This window comes from Carcharodon carcharias, chromosome 9 (genome assembly GCF_017639515.1).
Source record: "Carcharodon carcharias isolate sCarCar2 chromosome 9, sCarCar2.pri, whole genome shotgun sequence".
NCBI classification, from domain to species: domain Eukaryota; kingdom Metazoa; phylum Chordata; class Chondrichthyes; order Lamniformes; family Lamnidae; genus Carcharodon; species Carcharodon carcharias.
In genome coordinates, this window is record NC_054475.1 from 55,364,060 (window position 1) to 55,376,459 (window position 12,400).

The 12,400-nt window shown below is 40.3% G+C and overlaps 1 protein-coding gene across 7 annotated transcripts in view; it reads right to left on the reverse strand.

Moving 5' to 3' along the window:
• Positions 1–1,753: 1,753 nt before the first annotated feature.
• Positions 1,754–12,400, reverse strand: part of csde1 (cold shock domain containing E1, RNA-binding) — a 115,254-nt gene continuing 104,607 nt past the window's right edge. For all 7 annotated transcript variants that reach the window (XM_041194954.1, XM_041194957.1, XM_041194953.1 and 4 more), the window contains 3 exons: positions 10,873–11,036; positions 9,333–9,465; positions 1,754–2,741 (listed from right to left, as the gene is read on the reverse strand). In XM_041194954.1, coding sequence (XP_041050888.1) covers positions 2,694–2,741; positions 9,333–9,465; positions 10,873–11,036 — 345 coding nt within the window. In that variant the 3' untranslated portion in view covers positions 1,754–2,693. The remainder of the gene's footprint in view (positions 2,742–9,332; positions 9,466–10,872; positions 11,037–12,400) is intronic.

The following is a 12,400-nucleotide window of genomic DNA, read 5'->3' on the forward strand; positions in this document are numbered from 1 at the left end:
TAGAGACCTTTAAAGATTATGAAAGGCTTTTATAGGGTAGACACACAAAAGATGTTTCTACTGTTGGGGGTGGGGGACCAGAATTAGGGGTCATAAATAAGAGTCACTAATACATTCATAGGCAATTCAGGAGAAACTTCAACATGGAATGCATTGGCAAAAGGAGTAGTTGAAGCAATTAACATAGACGCATTTAAAAAGGAATATAAACAATAGGAAGAAAGGAGTACAAGGATTTGATGTGCTATGTTTAAAACTACAATTGGATTCCACTCCAGCTATAGTACCAAAACAACTCAAAATCAGTCTGAGATTGTGGAAAACTAGCCATCCTCCTCAACAACCTATCTGCAACCTTTGACACTGATGACCATGCTATTCTCCTCCAATGCCTCTCCTTTAATGTCCAGCTGGGTGGAACTGCCTTCGCCGGTTCCATTATCTATCCAATCATAGTCAAAGAATCACCTGCAATGGCTTCTCTTATTACTCCTCCTCCATTACCTCTGAATTTCAAGGATTTAACCTCAGCCCCCTTGCATTTCTCATTCAAATGCTACCCCTCCACAACATCACATGAAAACATCTTATGTTTCACACGTACAGTGGCAACAAACAGCTCTACTGTACCACCACCTTTCAACCCCTCCACTGATCTGTCTCAAAGCTTGTCCAACATTCAATAATAGATGAGCAGTAATTTCCTCCAACTGGATACTGTAAAGGTTGAAGCGCATTGTTTTTGGTCCCCGCTGAAACTCTGCTCCAAGTGTCTGACTGTTCACAACCCTCGTGTGACTCAGTTTGAGTTTCCGATCACAAATCTATGTTCCATCACTAATTTCTACAGCTGTTAACATCTACGACTTCACCCATGCCTCAGATCATCTGCTGCTGAAATCCTCGCCCATGCCTTTGCTATCGAACTATTCCAATGCTCCCCAGACTCTCAGCTTCCGCCCTACCTAAACCAAACTCTACCACATATACTGACTTGCACCAAGTCTGTTTCACCCAACTCGTGTGTTTGCAGACCTGCCTTGTGTCACTAGACTGGAAGTCATTGATTCTCACCCTTGTTTTCAAAATCTCTGCCTTACCCTTGCCTAACTCTCTAACCTCCTCTAGCCTTGCCTCACCCTCCCCAGTCTCCTCTAGCCTTACTGAGAATTCTGCGCTCCTAATTCTGGCCTCTTGTGCACCCCCAACTTTAACCACTCCATCTAACTGTGGCTCAGTTGGTAGCACTCTCACCTGAACCAGATGGTCGTCAATTCAAGTCTCCACTCAAGGGACTTGAGCACTAAAATTTAAATTGACACTCCCATACAGCATTGAGGGAGTAGAGTCAAAGGTGTTGTCATTTGGATGAGATGTTAAACTGAGGCCCTGGTTTCCTTCTCACATGGATGTTTAAGATTTCATAACACTATTTCAAAGAAGAGCAGAGGGGTTACCCCTGATGTCCTGGCCAGTATTTGTGTCTCAAGCAACGTACCAAAATAAATAGCTGGTCATAATCCAGGACACCCACCCTAGTTGGGCTGACAGGCCACACACACACACACTCTGCCTATTTATGCAAGTTCTCTGCAATTTCAGTCGCAAAGTTCTTACTTGTGCTTAATTTATTCATGTGTGCTGTGCCCTAAAGTTACAAAATCAACCATTTAAGCTCAGGTAGGGAAACCAATGGAAGAATTTCACAATGTCCAGTGATCTAGGTAGACAAAGTCGATTTGAGATTTCAAAATTTATGGTAAAACGTTTTATTCTAGTTTCTTTTTCATGACCATTAACAGGGACACAGGAGAAAGCCAGGTGTTTTATTTTCCTTCTTGCAAGAACAAAGCAATCTCCCAGTTTAGACAAACCCCAAACTGTGAGCAGAGGCGAAACAGAAACAGGATACTGCCTCTGTCCCACATCAACATCAATTAAATTCCTGATCTTATTTGGTATAGTAACACAGACCAGTTATTTGATTACTAACGCTTGATATCAACTAGTCTCCCTGTTTCTATGCAAAAGGCATATATACAGTACCAACAATTAACATTTCCACCTTGATGCATTAATATACTTTTAAAAAAAAAAGTCAGCCGTTCTTTTTCATTCGGTATTACACAGGGTGCCCTTTGTGGGAATAACAGTGATATTTATTTTTAGGCACAAATCTGTTAGTTTCTGGAATAGGGAAAAAGTGTTCCAAGGCTGCAGTGCTCCACAGCGTCAACAAACTTTTACTGAAAGATTTAATGAAAGCCAGCACTCATGGCACTCAAGTGTTTCAGTTGTATAGCTTTTTTCACAGATTTTCCTTCTAACATATAAAGGCAAATAAACTTAAATTTCAAATTAGCATTGATGTAAGATGCTGTTCGAGTTTAAATCAAGCTCCTATATGGTTGTGAAACTATAAGGCTTCCTGCTCATTCACTGCCCCGAGCCTGTGCGTTACCTTTTTTTTGTATTTTTTTTATTTTTGCTTCATTTTGTATTTTTTTTTAAGCTTTTGATAAAAGCACAGACAAGTGGTAGAACTGAAGATTTGCTTGAAAATAGATAAATTGTGTTCCATTTTGGGCTGGGAAACACAGAGGGTAGTAGAGGCAGACTATTCTTGCGTAAACCCTCCCCTCCCCGAAGATACTGCATTGGGTAATGTGCTTGCTGGGGGAAGAGAAAAGAAATCAATCGATGACTCCAGCTTGACGAATCTTTCTCTCTGCAGTGAATCCCTGCAAGAAGTAAAACAAATGGTTAATTTCCCAATGGTTCCTCTAGCAAACTGGATACACCAGAAACAAACTGACAAAATGGGCCTTCAGAACTAAACACTTTCATTGGTTCAAAGACTGCCGAGTTGGCCCGAAGTCAATATAATAAAACTCAGGAGCTAAATTCTTCACACTTCAGAGCTGCAGCTGCTAGTTTTATGCTGATCTTGAATACCTTTCAGCCTTCATTTGCAAGTCAAATAAACAGTAGTAAATTTGATTAATAGCAACAACCCAACTGTGCTATGTAGACAGCAAATGCTCAACTCTAGCTGAATCACTGAAATGACAGTGGCCTGGTAGCCCACCAATCTTCTGGTCTCCTGAGGTTCCATGAAAGGCAGCAGAACAGAAGTCACTTAAATAACAATACTAATGTAATTCCAGATGTTGACTGCTGACAGGCCATGAAACAGGGAGACAGTCCAGATCTAATAGTCAGGAAGAGGAACTTGCAAAAAGAAATCTCTTCCTCAACCAAGGACACAGCAGCCAACTGTGGTGCCGCTGCGGAAATCCGAGAGGATTCAGCATCAAGAGGTCAAACCTACAGTATGTTCAGTACTCCATCTTAGGCTATGTTTATCGAAAAAGCCACCAAGTGAGCCATATTTGTTTAATGAAATTCTCTAGAACCATGAAAGCTATTTTTCAGCACAAAAGCATTATACCTCTGGGAGGATCTGTGCTATGCACCAAATGAAATTCAGGGTTTTATTTCTGAGTAACAGAAGTATATTATAGGCTAGTCTTTTTACAGAGCTCCCAGCTGCTCAGGGATTCTGGTTTGGATGAAAATCTAGCAGTTTTCTGAAAAGACACAGATCATAAATTGGCGAGGTAAAGATGGAAATCTCAGTCTTCTGCCAATTCTAACCTGGTGTCCCTGCAGTCTATAACAGATGTCAACTACATTTTGCCTGCTCCCCACCAAGAGTCCCACTTGTGCATACTCACTTCATCAAACCTATCGCACTTATACATCAATGGATGTATAACTTTAATGGATGGAGTAAACATGCTGCAATACTCTTTCAGCAGAACCACTGTAGCAGGTCAAAGAGAAAATAGACAAGAGGATGCTCAGAAGGGGGAAGGTGAGTGGAAATTTCCTATATAGCTACCCTGGAGCCCCTTTCAAAAAGGGCACCGGGAGAATTCATTTAAAAAGAGTGCAGAGCGCGAGGATATTTTATGTGCCATCAGCGGCGGAGTGATGTCACGAACCACAACATGACATGAATGCAGGGAAAGCAGCTGACTGGTGAGTCTTTAAAGTCAAAGTAAGGTTTTTATTTCGTGTTTAGGGCTTGTCTTTTTTCTCTATTTTTCTTAAAAATAGCTTAAGTATATGATCGATACTGGTGTTAAAACAATATTAAAATATTTACAAGTGCAAAGAGCAGGGATACTAGAGAATTAATTAATAAATTAATAAAATGAGATAGTGATATCAGGACGGATGATGTGTTGCTGCTGCAGCATTTGGGAATGGCTGGATACCAAGGTGATCCGGGACAAACATATCTGTAGTGTGTTTGCAGCTTGAGGAACTTCGGATCTGAGTTGAGGAGCTGCAGTCCGAGCTGCAGACATTGCGCCACATCAGGGAGGGGGAAAGTTACTCGGATATTTTGCACCAGAAGGCAGTCACACCCCTCAGAGTAAGTAATTCAAATTTGGTCTGTGATCAGGGACAAGAGGGTGTGACTGCAGGTGAGGCAGGTATGGGGACCCAGGGGGCAGCATTAGAGGAGCCTTGGCCCATGCAGCTGTTCAACAGTTACAAGGTTCTTGCAAGCTGTGTGGACAAGAGTGGGGACTGCAGGGAGGATGAGCAAACTGACCACGGTACTGTGGTATAGGGAGCCATTCGAGTGAAGGGAGGAAATTGGAATGTAGTAGTGGTAGGGGACAACATAATTTGGAGGATAGATACTGTTCTCTGCAGCCGCGAGCGTGAGTCTCAAACGCTGAGTTGCCTGCCCGGTGCCAGGGTTAAGGACATCTCCTCAGGGCTGGAGAGGAGCTTGGAGTGGGAGGGGAGGGATCCAGTTGTCGTTGTCCATGCTTGTACTAACGACATTGATAGGACTAGAAAGGAGATTCTGCTGAAAGAATTTGAACAGTTAGGAGCTAAATTAAGAAGCAGAGCCTCCAAGGCAATAATCTCAGGATTACTATCCGAGCCACGGGCAGACTGGAATAGAGTAAATAAAGTCAAGGAGTTAAATGCGTGGCTTGAAGATTGGTGTGGGAGGAATGGGTTTCAGTTCATTGGGCACCGTCACCAGTACTGGAGTAGAAGGGAGCTGTTCTGATGGGACAGGCTTCATTTGAACCGTGCTGGGACCAAGGTCCTTGCAAACTGAATAACTAGGGCTGTAGAGAGGGCTTTAAACTAAATAGAGAGGTGGAGGGGGAGGATTCTGGAGAGGAGATAGGCAGGCTTACAAAGCAAAAGGATATGGCAGCCTTACAGGGCAGCTATTTAAGTGATGGTTTCCAGAGTGTGACAGGAAGGGACAGGGTGTACAAACAAACAAACAGTAGCAAATAGGGTCAAAAGGGGAAAAAATGGTAAAAAGGCAAAATTAATGGCTCTTTACTTAAATTCACGTAGCATTCGGAACAAGGCAAATGAATTAATAGCGCAAATAGAGGTTAATAGGTATGATATTACAGCCATAATGGAGATATGGTTACAAGGAGATCAAAGCTGGGAACTAAATATTCAAGGCTTTGTGACTTTTCAAAAGGACAGGCAGCAAGAAAAGGGTGGTGGGGTAGCTTTGTTAGTACAAGATGGAATAAGTACGATAGCAAGAAATGATTTGGATCGGAAGGTGTAGGATCCATATGGGTGGGGGTAAGAAATAACAAGGGGAAAATGATATTGATGGGAGTAGTCTATAGGACCTCTAACAGTAGCTATATTGTAGGACAGAGAATAAATCAGGAGATAATGAGGGCATGTAAAAAAGGCAGTGCATTAATCATGGGTGACTTTAATCTTCATGTAGATTGGGAAAATCAAATTGGTAGAGGTAGCCACGATCAAGAATTCATAGTGTATTTGGGACAGTTTCCTAGAACAATATGTTGTGGATCCAACCAGGGATCAGGCTATTTTAGATCTGGTAATGTATAACGAGGCAAGTTTAATAAATGATCTCAGAAAAAGATCCCCTACAAAATGGTGACCATAACAAGATAGAATTTAGCATTCAGTTTGCGTGAGAAACTTGGGTCAGAAACAATCGTGTTAAACCGAAATAGGTCAGTTAGCTTAACTTCCGTCATTGGGAAAAATGTTAGAGTCTATTATAAAGGATGTAATAGCATAATATAATCAAGCAGAGTCAGCATGGCTTCATGAAGGGGAAATCATGCCTGACAAATGTGCTAGAATTCTTTGAGGTAACAGCAAGATAGATAAAGGGGAACCAGTAGATGTAATATATTTGGATTTCCAAAAGGCGTTTGATAAGTAGGCTTATGTGCGGTAACTTGAAAAGACAAGAGCCAATGGTGTTGGGTGTAGTATATTAGCACGGATGGAGGATTGGCTAACTAAATAGACGACAGAGTTGGGATAAGGGGGGCACTTCAGGATGGCAACCTGTAACTAAGAGTGCCATAGTGATGAGTGCTGGGGCTGCAATTATTTACAATATATATTAATGACATGGACGAGGGAAGTGAATGTACTATTGCCAAGTTTGCGGATGAGACAAAAATAGGTGGGAAGGCAAGTGACGAGGATAACAGTCTACAAAGGGATATAGAAAGGTTAAGCGAGTGAGCAGGCAAAAACTTGGCAGATGGAATACAATGTGGGAAAATGTAAGGTTCTGTACTTTGGCAGGAAGAATAGAGAAGCTGAATATTAATTAAATGGAGAAAGACTGCAGAAAATTGCAGCAGAGGGGGATTTGGGGGTCCTCATGCATGAATCACAAAAAGCTAGTATACAAGTTCAGCAGGTAATAAGGAAGGCAAATGGAACGTTGACCTTTATTTCAAAGGGAATGGAGTATAAAAATAGGAAGTCTTGCAAAAATTATACAAAGCACTAGTTAGACCACACCTAGAATAGTGCGAACAGTTTTGGTCCCCTTATCTAAGGAAAGGTATACTGGCATTGGAGGCAGTCGAGAGAAGGTTCACTAGGTTGATCCCAGGTATGGAGAGACTTTCTTTGAGGAGAGGTTGAGTAGGTTGGGCCTGTATTCATTGGAGTTTAGAAGAATGAGATGCAACCTAACTGAAACATAAGATTCTTAGCATCTACCCTGTCAAGCCTCCTAAGAGACCATTTCCCCTTGTGGGAAATTCTAGGACCAGAGGGCATAATCTCAGAGTAAGGGGTCATTTAAGGCAGAGATGAGGAGGAATTTCTTCTGAGGGTAGTGAATCTGTGGAATTCTTTACCGCAGAGGGCTGCAGAGACTGGGTCGTTAAGTATATTCAAGAGATAGATTTATTTATTTTTTTTTAAACAGATTTATCAGTGAGGGATTCAAGGATTATGGGGAAAAGGCAGGAAAATGGAGTTGAAGATTATCAGATCAGCCATGATTTGTGAATGGTAGAGCAGACCCTCTAGGCTGAATGGCCTACTTCTGCTCCTATGTCTTATGGTCTAAGACGGTGAATTTTTGAAATGAACGTCCCTCAATAAACTTGAAGAAAACAACAGCTGTGTGACTAACTCAGAGATAAGGTTGTCCCAACTCAGATTTCCAGTCTGCGCTATAACTGAAACAGTACCCACAGACTTGGTGGAGAAAAGGAACAGAAGCAGCCTCACTGCTCCACAACTTATATTCTCTGATGGAAAATGTAGTTGTGAGCATTAGACAAAGTCAAAACTAAACTCAACTGGCATGTCCTCTGCTGTCAAACATTATGGACTCAACACTAAGGTCCACAGACAAGGAACTATCTAAAATCTACTGTCTGTATGCTTCTGTACATATCTCAGTACATTCACTCTAAGTCATGGCCAGGGCATGGGTTTGGGGGGGGGGGGAGGTGGAGAGAGAGAAAGAAAGGGATGTACCCCAAACATCTGCATTACGAGTAACAAATCTTTTGTCAAACCGCATTACTTAAAATCAAAAACAGACCTGTGAAAAACCTGCTAGTGGTCAGTTAATTTCCGCTATAAAAAGGTAAATTCCAGCTGTTGGTCCACAGCAATTGCTGTCAATGTGAATGAAATAATACAGATAGCTCTGTACATAGGATCACATCAGCAGCTAGAGATGACTCAAACTGAAAACAAGATTCCTTTTGAATCCCTAATGACTCAGTGGTGTGATAACGAGCAAGACAGCAAAGGAGCACAGTTCAATCTACTTGAGTGCTCAGTTAGTCAATTTCAGCTCAAGCGACTGTGGGTCTTCTACAGACCTCAATATTCCCCAAGCTATGGGTGGGCGGGTGCATTGGATGTGGTCCTGCTTTCAATCGCTCAACTTCTACTGCCACTCATATGAACACACAAATTAGGTGTAGGTAATTCAACCCTTCAAGCCTGCTCCACCATTCAATGAGATCATGGCTGACCTGATTGTGGCCTCAACGCCGCATTCCCCCTAACTCCCAGTAACCTTTGATTCCCTTCTTAGTCAAGAATCCACCTCTAACTTAAAAATATTCACTGACCCTGCCTCCACCGCTCTCTGGGAAAAGTTCCAAAGATTCATGACCCTCCAAAAAAAAAAATTCTTCTCATCTCCATCTTAAATGGGAGACCCCTTATTTTTAAACCGTATCTCCTTGTTCTAGTCTCTTGCACAAGAGGAAACATTCTTTCAGCATCCACTCTGTCAAGTCCCCTCAGGATCTTACAGGTTTCAATATAGTCACCTCTCAATCAACTCCAATGTGCAGGCCCAGCCTGTCCAACCTTTCCTCGTAGGATAATCCTCCATCCCAGGTATCAGTTGAGTGAAACTTCTCTGAACTGCTAACACATTTATATCCTTTCTTAAATAAGGAGGCCAAAATTATACATTGTGCTCTAGATTTAGTCTCACCAACACCCTGTACAATTGTAGCAAAACTTCCCTTTTATATTCCACTCCCCTTGCAATCTAAGCTTCAGACAAAAAGGTTATACAAACGAGTGCTGGCTGTTGTGAAACTAATGTAATGAGAGTCCGTGTCAATAAAGGTAGGAAAGAAATCTGGACCACAATCAGTGTGGGTTGAAACTTCGGAACATTTAAAACTGATGGTGCAAACTGCAGGTTTGCTACCAATAAGAATAAAAATCTGAAACAATGACAGTTCTGGCATTTCAATCTTAAAATATAAATCTATGGCCTAATCAATAACACATGTTAAAAAAATCTTAATAAAGTAATTCAAATGTTTCACCAAACAGACAGTACAGCCCATTTGGAATCTCCATTACAAAACTGTGATCCAAATCAATGTTAGGAGAGTTATATATTGTAATGCAGGGTTACAACACATAATTACACATGTACCACTCGACAACTGATTTAGATCAATTTATCACCACATGATAACATTTACCTTTGTGTTATCAGGTCCCTTTGGTTGGCGAAGCACAACCAGTTTTGGAGCGCTTGCGTCATCCAATGTGATACTCTTCAGACGATGTACTAAACGGTCAGGACGTGGAGCTGCCACAAGCCGAGGGCCCTCACTATATGGAAAAATATAAACAATAAATCTAGTGAATTTACTGCATACTAGTGAGACAAAAATTATGATGTGTACAATTTAAAAATATATGTTGACAGAAAGGAAGCATTTATGGAACAGAAGGAACAATTAAGGGCTGGAACTCTTTATACTAATCTTGAAATAACCCAGCATTCCAATCCCCTAATGAGCAGGATCCTGGCTAGATAAGCTAAGAGGCCAACTAGTGTACTTCAAATGGAACCTTTTGTGCTTTCACCTTAGTGAAGATGGAGCTTTGGTTCAATGTCTTGTCTCAAAAGATAGCACCTCCACAGTGCAGCACTCCTTCAATATTGGATTGTCTGCTAAACTATCAGGAGTGAGGTTTGAACCCACAATCTTCTGATTCAGAGGTGACACTCAGCATTCTCACCTCTGCAAGGTATTGGTTTTAATATTCTTAAACATGATGAAAATGCTCAACAGTATTCCATTCAAATATTTGTTACTCATTAGATATTCATTGCGTTAGGCAGATTGAACAAAAAACACTGAAAAAGAGATTTCACGATTTTAAAACCACCCTTGCTAATCAAGGATAATATTTTCAAGGGCTTCAATTTCAGAATTCACCATTTGAATCAAAACTATAACAAAGAAAAAATGCAATGTGCATCTGAAACAAATCATCTCAAAGAAAATCAAGTAACGGTGAACAATATGTGACGGCATCATGTTATGTACGTACTGACCTTGAGAGCCTATGTAGTAAGGAAAGTGTACATTTTCCCCCTCCCCCTCCCCCCACCCCCCACCACACAAAATGGACAGAACTATATTTGGAGATGCAAAGCACCTTGCAATGGTGGATACAGAAAAGATGCAGTGATGTGATATGAAGGTACAATAATCTTCAGAATACAACTGCAGTGGTAATACTTAGAAATCTATTTGAATTTGACCACAATCCAAATGTTAATAAAGTGAATGACTTGATAAGTTGGTAAATATCTTGTTTTCTATATACTTTAAGGACGGACAGTACAGGGCTTTAAAACTATATTTCAAGCAGCAAAGAATACACTTAAATTAGAATAATTACATTTTGCTCTGTGAGCTCTCTGTTTAGGTTTTGATACCAGATTATACATCTCTACCAAAAAGCATTTTATACATCAATTTCCACAAATTATAAAACAAAGCTGAACACTTTGAAAACAACAAAACCATGAAGTCCTATTAATGAATCTTGGCTGCAAAATCAGTGAACATTCTGACTACTATAATATCGTATAATATTATAACATGAACAAGTAGGTTATTAAATGGTCTCCAACTCTGGATGATTTGAGTATGCCATTCAGATGTTCAAGTACTTTTGTTTTCTTTGTATAATATGTTATTTTTGTGTACACCAGAAGCTTACCTGACACGGAATACATTGCAGGCACTACATTTTCCTGTGCGTTGGTTTAAGATGACAGAAAACTCCACCTCATCTCCAGGTTGCAACTCCACACCATCCAGTACCTCATTCACGCGGAAGAACAGCTTTTTACCATCGCCAACTTCATAGTTAATGAAGCCAAACTAGGAAAACACAAACATCATGGGAATCATACACAAATATGCACACAATGAAATAACCAAATTAGGCAATGTGCAGAAAACCAGTTTACATTATAATGCTCCTCAGTAACCTCTTCAATGGGGCAGCTATTGGCGAAATTTAAATATATATGAAAGCCAAAACACCAAAATGAGACACTGAACAGCTCCAAAGGTATCTGAAGCAGCACCTTGGCTATCGATCCAGTACTCAAATCTCCCTACACCACAGGATATAATGGACTAAAATTCTGACCATGCAGAGAGGACAGGGGGCTGAAAACTCAGCCTAGAAGTGGTTACAGACAGATACCTGGGTTCATGTGAGGCAAGTGGAACCCCATAAATAACTTGCATTGTGAAGGCGGTTATGTGTGTGTTTGGGAGGGGCGGGGGGAGGGAGTAATTTGGATTTTATTTTTACATTTAAAAAATGTTACTAAATTAGAACTCAAAAGTATAAGAAAGCCAAGCTTTGATGTTAACAGTGAAATAAAATCATTAGTTTGGCCATTATGTTACCTACTTCATTGCTACAATAGGGCTAATTCCTTCATCCGATTCACAGGACAAAGCCCCAAACTAATATTTGGTTAGCCCATTTTTTTTCTGTAAGGCATTTGGAATCAACAAACTCAGTTCAATATAAATTCTAAAATGGAAAATGTAACATGGTTAGGATTTGTTCATTTGTCAGTAAAAAAAAAAATTCAATGAACGCATCCTGGAGTGGTATGCACTTGCTGGCAAAGCAGGTGAAGGAGCCAAATTAACACTACACAAATCTACCAGTGTGACCTTATACTCCCCAATACACCCTTTTCAAAAATGCAGTATAAATTGTAGATTGCCATGGAAACCAATGCTGCAGTGCTTGCTACTATGGGGTAGGTCATACTGGGAAAAAGCCTCATTGCAATTTTACAAAAATGAAAATGCAAGTCATCAAACAGTTTTAGAATTCTCAAACATTCTGTTAAGCGCTCCCCTTAATGTATCTATGCTCTAGTTATAGAGTAGCCATTAAAAAAAATTGTACGTAAGTAATCCCTCATTTGGAATGCAGTGAGTAGGCAGGGTTTTTCTTTAAAAATTGGACTATAGTAGGTCCTACACAGGTCATACTCTTATTCTGGTCAAATACTTAAAATATTTTAGTAAAAGTTAAGGAATTGCTCACAACAAAAAACATGCATTAATTGCCAAATTCCCAAAGACATTCCATTTGTACTGAAAATCAAAAACACAATACAACAGGTAGCAACATTTATACTTTAATAATCAAATATTAATGCTACATTAATCTTGATGCTCAAGTAAGCTATAGTAGAAACTTGCAAATAATG